Source organism: Ctenocephalides felis, unplaced genomic scaffold (genome assembly GCF_003426905.1).
Source record: "Ctenocephalides felis isolate EL2017-DRISC unplaced genomic scaffold, ASM342690v1 CF-g0.4_SCAFFOLD_00845, whole genome shotgun sequence".
In the NCBI taxonomy this organism is placed as follows: domain Eukaryota; kingdom Metazoa; phylum Arthropoda; class Insecta; order Siphonaptera; family Pulicidae; genus Ctenocephalides; species Ctenocephalides felis.
The window spans coordinates 28,384,703-28,398,139 of record NW_020536999.1 but is presented as its reverse complement, the minus strand read 5'-3'; the positions used below and the strand labels follow the sequence as shown (position 1 = coordinate 28,398,139).

At 33.3% G+C, this 13,437-nt stretch overlaps 1 protein-coding gene across 1 annotated transcript in view; it reads left to right on the top strand.

Moving 5' to 3' along the window:
- Positions 1-13,437, top strand: part of LOC113372006 (gamma-aminobutyric acid type B receptor subunit 2) — a 215,224-nt gene that overhangs the window by 68,714 nt on the left and 133,073 nt on the right. Inside the window, exon 3 of the mRNA XM_026612382.1 lies at positions 12,265-12,540. Within this exon, the coding sequence (XP_026468167.1) occupies positions 12,265-12,540 (276 nt within the window). The remainder of the gene's footprint in view (positions 1-12,264; positions 12,541-13,437) is intronic.

Genomic DNA, 13,437 nt, shown 5'->3' with positions numbered 1-13,437 from the left:
GATTATTTTTATTTCTCGAATGTTTAATTACGGTATGGGAAGTCATTTTTCATTAACGTACATTTAAAATTTAGAACTGAATTTAGAACTATGTCTAAAATTTTGAACTATATCTAACATTTCGAACCATGTCTACTGTGGCTAAAATTTAGAACCATGTCTAACAATTAAAATCACGTCTAACATTTAGAACTACCACTAAAATTTCAAACCACATCTAAAATTTGGAACGATGTCTAACATTTGGAACCATGTCTAAAATTTAGGACCTTAACATTTAGAACCATGTCTGAAATTTAGAACTATGTCAAAAATTTAGAACTACGTATAAAATTTAAAAATATTTATACCAACCATTAATAATCATTAGTCAGTTTCTATTAATTGAATATAATCAATCAATTTAAAGTAAAAATATTATAAAACTAGTGGTTGCATGGTGTTGTACCTTCAGTCAAATTGCTTGATCTTTCCGTACGGTATAAAAATATTCGAGGAAAAACGAGGAAAACAATTATTTTTATTCCTCAAATATTTTTGTAAGCACCGCACTTTAAATTTTAAAATACATTATGTTTTATACTTTTTATATTTCAATTACAGTGTGATCCCGGCGTCGGTGTCGATCGCTTTTTCCATGCATTGTACACCCAGAAGAGCACTCGAATGGTGATGCTGCTGGGATCAGCCTGCTCTGAAGTGACAGAGAGCCTGGCTAAAGTTGTACCCTATTGGAATATCGTACAGGTCAGTTTATAATAGATTTATTATGAATATAATTACTGAAGTAATATTATGATGGTATATAGAAATATTGAGATAAATTTGGCAAGAACTAATATACGTTGTAAGATTATCATATAATATATAATTGTTCGTTGTTGTAGTTTGTAGCACTATCGTAGTACGTCGTAGTTCTTTGAGTTACTATTGTAGTACTAACGTAGTGCTTTGTAGTACTACGATTTAATACGATAGTACTACAAAGTACAACGTAGTGCTACAGCGTATGATACTACCATAGTACCCTGTAGCCAGTGGTGTTGTCGAGCCGGAACGCGCCGGAACGTCGTTCCGGCAAATCATTTTTGAGCCGGAACGCGTTCCGGCAAGAAAAAATATAAAAACATCGCTACATACAGAAAATGATTTAATAAGTAAATTTTATAAGTTATTATTCAACTAATTTTTATAAAATGTTATTATTGTAATAAACATACATATATGTGCACAAAATGAGTTTTGTAATAATTTTTGTTTCTTTCCTTTTTGAACGGAACTGGAAAAACATGAAATGGTTTTAGAACCGGTTTTAGAACCGGTTTTTAAATTTTAGCGTTCCGGCAATATTAGCACAAAACCACTGGTTTTATCAAAGTCGTTTTTAATTTAGTAACAATTTGAGGTGTATGAACTTCTTATAGAAAAAATAATATTTATAAATTAAATCTTACATTCATTCGCATTTCTTATACGCTAACATCTACATCATATTCATGTTCCTATTTAATAACATCTACATCATATTCATGTTTCCTATTCATGTATTTTTATAGCCTTACGTGTGCCTATACGTTGCATTCTATACTACACGCCTTACATCTGTACCATACGCTTTATTTCATTATATACTCTCAAATCCCTACATTGTATACCGAATACACCTAACCTATATCTACTATATATCCTATTACCTATAATTTCCCTCACACGCTACATTAACCCTACCGAGATTCGATCCCGGGTCCGCCCCGTGGCACGCGACGACCTTATCCACTACACCACCGTAACGCTACAATCAACCGTCTTTTTTCGCGTGTCGTCGCGCCACCTTAGTATTATTTACCTAATTAATTAGAAAATGACCCGCGGAAACAACAGTGCGTCCCATATTATATTATTAGTGGGGGTATCCGATAGGGTAGTGGTTAAGGTGCGCGACTTCCACGCGGAGGTCCCGGGTTCAATTCCCGGTAGAAGTAAATGGTATGTAGGGTATATAATAAGTTAATGACGGTATAGGTATCTCACGGTATAATAGATAATAGATATCTATATATGATATACAATAATATAGTATAGTATGATAGGTAATAGGTTATCTATCATATTATTAATAGAATATATAAATTAGACAGTAGTATTTATAAGAAGTAAAAGGTATGTAGGGTATATAATAAGTTAATGACGGTATAGATATCTCACGGTATGATAGATATCTATATATGATATACAATAATATAGTATAGTATGATAGGTAATAGGTTATCTATCATATTATTAATAGAATATATAAATTAGACAGTAGTATTTATAAGAAGTAAAAGGTATGTAGGGTATATAATAAGTTAATGACGGTATAGATATCTCACGGTATGATAGATATCTATATATGATATACAATAATATAGTATAGTATGATAGGTAATAGGTTATCTATCATATTATTAATAGAATATATAAATTAGACAGTAGTATTTATAAGAAGTAAAAGGTATGTAGGGTATATAATAAGTTAATGACGGTATAGATATCTCACGGTATGATAGATGATAGATATTTATCGATGATATACAATAATATAATATAGTATGATAGGTAATAGGTTATCTATCATATTATTAGGTTAAGTCTTATAAAGTATTGTAATAAATCTTGAGTACTTTTATATCATAATAAATACCTGTAGGTATTAATGAATACAAATAATACCAGAATAAATATGATTAATGTCATTGAAGAATATAAATTATGTACTCAATGATTCCCTCATACTTGTACAATTTAATGTATAGACTAGCTGTGTATAATAAAGTTAATTATAGAAAAAGTCAATATATTAGATTTGTGAGTTCTTATCGAAATATATCAATTTTTTTGAACCGGTTTATGAACCGGATTTTAAATTTTAGCGTTCCGGCAAAAAAAAATATTAGCACAACACCACTGCCTGTAGCACTACCGTAGTACTTTGTAGTATTACCGTTGCGAATCGTAGTACGTTGTAGCCCCATCGTAGTACTACAAAATACTTTATAGTACTACCACAGTGAATTGTTGTTGTACACTGTAGCAGTATAGTAGTACTTAGTAGTACTACCATATTAAATCGTCGTACACTGTAGTACTACAGCTATCTTAGTAACTATATATATATATATATATATATATATATATATATATATATATATCTCACATTACTAGATAATAAATTTAATCTCATAAATTTTTATTATGATATAATGAATAATTTAATACATAGTCATTGCCAGTACAAATAAAGATTTAAGAGACGGTAAATACAAATCTGCATATTATTGTAAGAGAAGAATATTTATGTAAATGTTGAGATTTTGAAACAGAGTAATCGCTGAGATTTTGCAATATTGCGTTAACCCTTCTGTAGACGCGAATCAGCATTTCGGCAGATGATTGTTTGCTTATGGTGATTGGCAATTAATTATTCCATCGGCAAATGAAAGACGACTTATGTATTTTTTCCATTTTTGTAGGTATATATATATATATATATATATATATATGGCGCTGGTGGGCCATATATTATTAATTAATTAATTCTTGAATGAAATCGCAATAATTTTATTTCAACTCGATAATGACTGTTTATTAATGTCTCAATTGATAAAGATGTTGATATTACATTAAATCAAATCTAAATTTCGATCACGAGAAAACGCTCGTTGGCAAAAAACTCGATACAATATTTTCGATCGTTTTAAAAGGCGCGACAATAATATTCGATCGTATAAAAACAATCAGATCGTTATAGCTTGCTTGATGCCAGATCCGAATCAACGTAGCCCAATATAATTTAGTTTTGTCATCAATTGACGTTATTCAACTGACATCTGTCATATGGTGTTCATTCCGCCATTGTCATCAATTGACGTCCTTCAACTTCATATGGTGTTCATTCCGCCATATAACTCCCCTTCAAAAGAAAAAGAGGTATCCGGTAAAAATAAATGAATTTGATTATTAAAATTTGAAGGAGACTTTTTTAGGCTTCATCTTTTTTGGAGGGTCAATCGATAACTCCAAGTTATGTGATTTAAATTCTTGAGATGAGCTTGGTTGACTGTTATCTATTTTAACTGTGTATGCTGGTTTTAGTCTGTCAACCGATATGTTCTTATCAGTACCATCCATAGAAATTTTGAACACTTTGTCTGAAATTCTTTCTATAATTTCATATGGTCCACTATATGGAGGCTCAAGTGGTTTTCTAATATGATCAGATCTTACAAATACATGAGTGCATGTATTTATGTCCTTAAGCACAAACATATTGGCTTTATTATGATGAGCTGTGGCTGTAGGTTTAATATCCCGCATTATTCTTCTGTGGTAGTCCAGAAATGCTTGTGGATCAGATGACAGTTCTTTAGTTGTGAAAAATTCGCCTGGTAGTCTTAATGTGGTTCCATAAACCATCTCAGCAGGAGATGCTTTAAGGTCTTCTTTGTATGAAGAACGTAAACCTAGTAAGACTACAGGTAATACTTCGATCCAAGGCTCAGGAGAGCACATTAAAGCTGCTTTCAGAGTTCTATGCCAGCGTTCAACCAGACCATTGGACTGAGGGTGATATGCCGTTGTCCGTATTTTCTTAGCACCTATTGCATCCATTAGTGATTTGAATATAGCTGATTCAAACTGGCATCCTTGGTCGGATGTTATCACACATGGTGTACCAAATCTTGATATCCAGTTTGAAAATAGGGCTTGGACAATCGTGTCTGCAGAAATGTCCTTTAGAGGAACAGCTTCTGGCCACCTTGTAAATCTGTCGATGATTGTTAGGCAATAAGGATATCCATTAATATTCGGTAATTTGATTATGTCAATGTGAATATGCGAAAATCTGTTTTCAGGAATAGGAATATGGATAGGAGTGAGGTGATTATGTTTATGAATTTTGGATTTTTGGCAAGGAATGCATTGACGTGCCCACATGGTGACGTCTTTACCAATCCCAGGCCACACATACCTTCTTCGCAACTCCCTTGAAGTAATCCTTATGCTTGGGTGTGCATTTCCATGTACAATGTCAAAAGCAATTCTGCGAAGACTTTGTGGAAGGTAGGGCTTCACACAATTATCTTGCCTGTTGCAATAAACTGGATACCCCCCTAATGTCAATTTTTGAAGATTAATAGAGGTGTTGCCGTTCAATATAGTTTGCATTTCAACGTCCTTACTCTGTTCTTGCGAAATTTCCTCTTCGGTTAGCTTTGATGGCATTTGAATGGCATTGATCCTGGACAACGCATCAGCAACAACGTTCTGATCACCCTTCACATATATAATATCAGTGGAAAACTGTGATATGTATTCTAGCTGCCGTCGCTGACGATCTGATGCTTTCTCCAGTTTTTGTTGAAATGCGTGTGTGATTGGCTTGTGGTCTGTCTTGATTATAAAGTGCCTTCCTTCTAATAGATATTCAAAATACTTTAAAGCCGCAAAGATGGCTAGTAGCTCGCGATCGTAAGTTGAATATCGCTGTTCAGTAGCTGTGAGCTTTCTGGAAAAGAAACCTATAGGGTGCCATGCACCATTTTCTTCCTGCTCCAGAGTTGCTCCAATGGCTGTTGTGGATGCATCTGTAATTAAATTAATATTTGCTATACTTGAAGGAAAATGAAGAAGAGTTGCATTTGCTAGAGCTTCCTTCAGCTTGCTAAATGCTGATAATGAATTGTCATTCCATTCAATTTTAGTCTTGTCGTTTTTAACTGAGGACTTCACATACTCATAAAGAGGTGCTTGTATATTTGCTGCCTTGGGTATTGATTTACGATAATAGTTTACCATTCCCAAAAATCTTCTGAGTTCTATAACTGTCGAAGGTTTTGGATAATTAATAATTTTCTCTACTCGGTCTGGTGAAGGAGAATATCCTGCAGCACTCAGTTTGTAACCGAGGAAGTTAACTTCATCTTTTCCAAAGGCACATTTCTCTAAGTTTATTGTAAGAGAATATTCCTGTAGCCTCTCAAAAACCAATTGAAGATGACGACGGTGCTCATTCATATCAGTCGACATTACCAGGATGTCGTCTATATAAATGAAAACAAAATTAAAATCTTGGAATATGTGATTGATAAACCTCTGGAATGTCTGGGCAGCGTTTTTGAGTCCAAATGGCATACGTAGATACTCGAAGAGTCCCCATGGTGTGATAATTGCAGTCTTTTGTATATCCTCTTCATGCATGGGTACTTGGTGGTAAGCTTTTTCTAAATCTATTGTAGAAAATACTTCTTTTTGATGAAGATTATTGAATACATCTTGTATTAATGGTGGAGGATACCTGTCGGGCAGCGTGTTTGCGTTCAGCCTCCTGTAGTCTCCACACATTCTGAATGTGCCATTCTTTTTGGGAACCATGTGAATAGGGCTTGCCCATGGACTGTTGGAAGGCCTCAAAATGCCCCTATTCAGGAGATCTTGTATCTCGGACCTGGCTGCAACAGCCTTTTCTCCGAAGATCTTCCTGAATCTGGAAGCTAATGGTGGACCTGTTGTGGTTATCCTGTGGGCAAAAAGAGATGATTTATTATTGGTGGTTACCTGTGGCTTTGTTATTGCGATGTATTGTGCCAGTAAATCCTTGAAGGGCTCTGCCGGGTTGACAGTGGAGATGTTAACTTGCTGTGCCTTGAGTACCTTTCCATCAGAGGTAAGGCCTGTAGTCGAATCAATCAATCTTCTACCCTTCAAGTCTATTAATAAATTGTAGTTGCTTAGGAAATCAGCTCCTATTATGGCTGTGGCTACATCGGCAACAACAAACTGCCAGCTAAAGCTTCTGCGTAAAGATAAATCCAGCTCCAGAGTTCTCTTTCCATACGTGGATATTCTGCTAGAGTTTGCTGCAAATAGAACTAACTCTTCCTTAGGATGACCATCGGCAAACTTCTGAGCTGGTAAAATGGATATAACTGATCCTGAATCTATAAGAAATTGGATTGCCGTCTTTCTGTCTGATATATGAAGACGGAGCTCAGAGCAGACAGAATTTACTTCACCGTCATGGCAAGCTCCACTTAATGACGGTGAAGTAAGTTTTTTGACTGGTTTAGAGATTTAAGGAGGCAGGGCTCTTCACACTTTGTGGCCTTCTCCCCATATCTGTAATGATAGTAGCAAACCGATCCACGTGAAGGTGTCCTGGACCTATGTCGAGAACCACTTCTAGAACTTGACTGATTGAGTTGTTCACTTCTTGATCTTGACTGGTTGAGTTGTGATTCTTGCTGATCATTTCTCTGTCTTTCAGTGTTCAACATTGCCTTTAGTTCCTTGATTTCCTGGACGCATGACATAAGAAGAGTTTCGTGGCGGTCCAGTCTCTGTTCTACTGAAGACTTGTGTGTTGTGGACATCACATGTGATGTGGGGCTACAGTGATCGACTAAAATATCGGCAACTTCCGCCAGGGCTTCCGGACCAAGATGGCGAGAAACTATTAATTGTGGCCGAATATGGTGTGGCAGGCGTTCTGACCACAATTTAATTATGATGTCTTCACTGACCTCTCCCTTAGCCAAATTCATCATTTCTCGTAGGAGCTGTGATGGTTTCTTCTCTCCTAGAGTTAAGTTTTTTAATAGCTTGTCAATTTGCTTACCTCTAGATTCAGACATTCTGCTTAATATAGTGTTTTTGATATATTCGTATTTGCCTGTCATTGGTGGATTACGGAGGACATCCTGGATGAGGCGCAGTGTCTCGAAGTCTAGGGCTTTGAGTACTGCTGTGTACTTAGTATTGTCACTCCTGATCCTAGCAGACTGAAACTCATGTTCAATAACTAAAAACCATAGGTCTGGAGAATCTCCATTGAATGGAGTGAGACGGTGATTGTTAAATGCTGCTATATTGTATTGATCAGCATAACTGTCATGTTCATGTTCAGAAACACGAGGACTGCTCGTGTTAAAGATCGCCTCGTGATCCAGATCGATCAGAGATCTGTTGAGCGCTGTTTCGTCATTGACGGACGTAGATCGAGTCGACATGTTGATAAAAATTGGTATAATTTACCTTTATTAATTTACTTGTATTTGACAAGTGTTTTTCTTTCTCCGTCTGACGTCACCAATTATGGGTACTAAGACGTTGAGAATGTCTCTTGCTTAATGATTTCACTTACACGTTCGGAGTCACCAATTATGGCGCTGGTGGGCCATATATTATTAATTAATTAATTCTTGAATGAAATCGCAATAATTTTATTTCAACTCGATAATGACTGTTTATTAATGTCTCAATTGATAAAGATGTTGATATTACATTAAATCAAATCTAAATTTCGATCACGAGAAAACGCTCGTTGGCAAAAAACTCGATACAATATTTTCGATCGTTTTAAAAGGCGCGACAATAATATTCGATCGTATAAAAACAATCAGATCGTTATAGCTTGCTTGATGCCAGATCCGAATCAACGTAGCCCAATATAATTTAGTTTTGTCATCAATTGACGTTACTCAACTGACATCTGTCATATGGTGTTCATTCCGCCATTGTCATCAATTGACGTCCTTCAACTTCATATGGTGTTCATTCCGCCATATATATATATATATATATATTACTCAAAATGTGTATCAGTAGGTATATGTATTGGCTATATCTGCTTCGTATCTTATTTTGTCAGAAATTACATTGCTTTTGCTTTTTACATTTTTTGTAGTAGATATGTAAATATATATATATATATATATTATTTATATATATATATATATATATATATATAATTGTAGTAACTTGTTCAGATAATTCAAGACGTTTACATTATTATACTGTTAGTTTTGAAGGAATTTATCTCGCTATACTCAATAATAAAAATATGATCAAGATTTCCACAGAACTGAATCGGTATTCTGCTAATGCTAAAATCTGATCAAGGAATTATATTCATACATGCATAGATATATTATTGATTTACTCATTATTGTATCTTAAATCCGACTTCGGTATCGCAGTTGAAATAAATCTGAAGGAATTACCAGTTAATCTGCAGAATATATTCAATCGGAATATATATTATATTCAACCAAAATGCACATGTGCGCATAGTAAATTCTATAATAGTACGGTAAATTTAGTTACTTTACAAATTTATTATGCGTTTGAACAATTTATCATAATATTATGTCTTGTTACACTTTGATTTTTTTAACAAAGCATAATTTTTCATTTAAAAATATAAGATTTCGGAATAAAATATTTATTGCCTACTGTTAATTTTTTTTTCTGTTATGTTAAACATTCTTAAAAATGCCAAATTGTCGTACTGTTAGCACATTATAGAACAACTGTCGTCTGTCGTCTGTCGTAATCTTATATCAAATATCTAGTTAGAATTTTCGTTATTGTAAATAATTACAGTAGTACCACAGATAAAATATAAATGACTTATCAAGATAAGAAATGAATATAAAATATTGTTATATACTTTGCCGATTACTTAGAATATTTTCGTTATTAAAACCAAGATTTTTTTCGATAAGTCATTGTTTAAACATAAATTTCAGCTAGCAATTACTTGGAAGTTTTTCATACTCACTATCAAAAATAATATAGAGGCTATTCTTATTAATATAGGTCTATTATGTTACAAGTCTCTTTTGTTGAATAATCACATGAGTTTGTAGTCACAAACGTTCAAAAACCTGCGCCTTTGCTATTAGATCAAGCGTTTTACACAATATTAACTTCTAAAACTTACCATTCCAAATGGCACAAATGTCTAATAACAAAGTTATCATCAGTGTAAATTTTTTGTTGTCACTCATAACACATGCGTGAAGTTACTTAACCAAACTTGTATTGAGATATTTGTGTCATTTTGAGTTTATCTTAGTTTAGCAATATCAATTTCCTTATTAACACACTTTCGGCGGATAGGATTTCAGGCTAACTTGTACCCGTAGCGGGGTTTTCACAACGGTGCGAATGCGTAAGCATGGCATGAAAGCACAGTCTTTTACTTACAATACTTACTGCCTAAATTCATACGCAGTAGTAAATACTATAATATTAAGTTATTATGAGGTAAAACTATCAATACTGAAGGTAAAACATTTGCAAATAAAGTTGAATATTATTACGCAATGATACATATGTTTAGTGTTTAGACAATAAAATTAAAAATGTAATTAATTCTAAAAATTTAAAACAAAATGCACAGAAAAATTTTCTATACGTTTTCTTACGTAATTACTCACAAGTTTAGTCTCTGAAATACAAAAATAAATTTAATCATAAAAATCAATCAAAATACACAGAAAAGTTTGTTATAGGTAGGTTTTTTACACGAGTATACACTACACATTTTTACGCAATAAGTTTAGAATTGGAGAAATCATTTGGACTATTCTTTTTGAAGAATTGTAACAAAACTTCTTGGCGTCTTCTAAATATTGTCTCTCCTCTTTTAAGTTTCAAATTTTTAAGTTCTTCAGGAAGGCCCCTGTTTGTTCTTATAGTCCCACAAATCCTAGTTTTATTTTGTGGTAATAATAAACTTTTATTTAAACTATTATAAAAATTGTCCATGTATACATGATGCCACAAATTTAAATAAGGTTCTAATATATCTAATATAGTTGTCTGTAAACTATTGCCATTTCCATAGTAAATTTTTAAATTGCATATGTAGCCTGACTTTGCTTCGCAAGCCATTCTAATCAGAATACCATATTTTACTATTTTTGCTTAAATGCTTGTTTTAAATATGATAAATATTTTTAATTAGATTAGATTTTAAATATAAATTTGAAGATTTATTTAGGTAATAGGAAGTAACAGGTTATTAAATACATTTAATTCCGTTGAATTCTTTCAAATAAAAGAAATTGGATAATAAAATACGAGAAATATGATATCATACATTTTCAAATTACCTGTAATCCAAGCACAATTGAAAAACATTGCGAAAATTCGTCATTCAACAGTAAATTAATGAATTAGTTTTATTACTCGCCGGATACTGTATTTGATAAAATTACCTGTTGCCAGGTACGTAAATAAGACAAAGTAATTCCATTCTCCAATCATGTATAAAGTACCTATATCACTTATAATCATACTATATACAATCTAGAGTTTTACGTTGAAAATTCGATTATTTTTAATATTGTACGAAATTAATTTTTATGGTGTATAAATTAGTGACAAACCTAATAGTTAATTACATAAATAATAATATGATTTTATAAGCTACGTTCGATTGCTTGTAAAAATGTAATAGCTTATTTTTAACATTGTTTTTGAATTTTAAATTATATGAATTATCGAAACGCAATAAATACAAAGATAGCAAAATATTTATGTAACATATACGTATTTACGTATCGAAAATAATTTTGAAGAATAAATTATAATTTTATTATAGTTTTATAATAAATATAAAACTAGCGTTGCAACCGCTCATAGTAATAAATTTCGTTCGCTCTTCGCATCTAGCGTTTCCGACCGAGTACCCGAAAATACCCGCACCCGCAGTTGAATGACAATCCTAAAATCGAGTACCAGTACCCGCACCGCCGAAAGTGTGTTAACTTGATCCTAATAGTGTTTTCTAAAAGATGCGGCTTATATAATTGTCTGATTGTATTCGTATTATATTTTATCGTTTATCATGTCTATGTCGGCTTCTTCATGTATTAGCAAATTCGGTACATACTTTGGAACATTCAACCATTTTTGAAGTAATTCATTTTATATTACGTCGAAATTAGTCAATATTCGAAATGTCAATGGCCAGTCAATTTCGTATTTTTGAAGTCATTTCTTCTTCTGCAGTGTTACTTGTTGCTCATATCAAGACTGGTAAAAGTTATTGTATATTAAAAAAAAAGCTTTTTGACAGTTTTTATCTACCAATTCAACTGAATAGGCTGGTAACATACTACGATTAGTTTATGCAAAAATAATCATACTTTAAACTCACGTTTTAAAAATCAAGATTTATTTTAAATAGCCATTGTTTCAGAAAGCGATTACTTTACGGTTTTTCATACTTTGATGTCAAAGTTCCCAACTCCTATAATTACCAAATGCCTTACAATCGTCGAAGGTTACTCGTGTAAACTTAATATGTTCCAAAGCAATTTACAAGACTTTGTTTACCACCACCCCGCGGCCCATTTTACACAGGAAAGTTTACGTTTAAGTATACACATTCTAATAAGGCAGTGCATTTAATTAATCGTACGTCTTCCACAGGTGTCGTTCGGTTCAACATCGCCTGCTTTGAGTGACAGACGAGAGTTCCCTCTGTTTTATCGCACGGTGGCCCCCGACTCGTCTCACAATCCTGCCCGCATCGCCTTCATAAGGCGCTTCGGATGGGACACGGTGAGCGCCTTCTCGCAGAACGAAGAGGTGCACGCGCTCGCCGTCAACGACCTGGTCACCGAGCTGGAGAGGTCGAACATCACCTGCGCCGCCACAATCACATTCGCCGAGTCCGATTTCAAGGACAGACTTAGGCTGCTGAGGGTAAGAAAACAATGAAAAATTGGCTTAGGGGTGAATTCTGCCAAAAAATACACTAATGTTATGGCAAGGTTTCCTACAAAATAGTACTAAATTCTTTCAAAAGCTATGTCAATACTCTGCGGTCAGACGTTTTGGAATACTTAACCTAGAATATGCACAAATGTTCAAAGTACTGCACTGATGTCATGATACTGCAAACTTTTTGTGGTTTATTTATTTATTTATTTATTTATTCATAAGCAAGCCGTAATCAATAATAATAGATGTTATTTCAGGCTCTTGACACACTTATTCATAATTAATATTAAACGGACTGAAAAACAGAGCTGAAAAAAAGCATTCAAACATTAAATACAATGTTCATCATCAAGTTCATGATATTAAAATCTATTTGACCACCAGTCAAGCTCAAGGTTGGAAGTTGTACTCATTTAAAACCTTAAAAAATTTAAATTAATAAAATAGCAATTTAAAAAAATTAAAAAAAATATGGTTGTACAGGCGATCAAATGGTCAGACTACAAAGATAAAGGATAAGGATGCAAGAAAATAGTTGTTGAAATCAAATTGAGAAAATTCAGTAATGTCATAAAAAGCTAATTTTTTAAAAATTTGACTAAGAAAGCATGAAATTTTTTGCTGTCTAAGTTTCGGATATTGAGTGTAAGTTTATTAATAAGCTGAATACCTAAACCGTCGATCGTATTGAAAGAGCTGCTAATTTATATGTGTGCGCCTTAATAAGTTTGTGTCTGGTGTTGTAGTTTGAGCAGGACGAAGCCATATCAAAAGGTTTCGAATTGTTTTTGATGAAAGATAATGTTACCAGCAGAAAAAGGTTTGACATAACATATGAGTAAAGTTGCATTTTTGTGTAAAACTCCTGATAGCGCAACA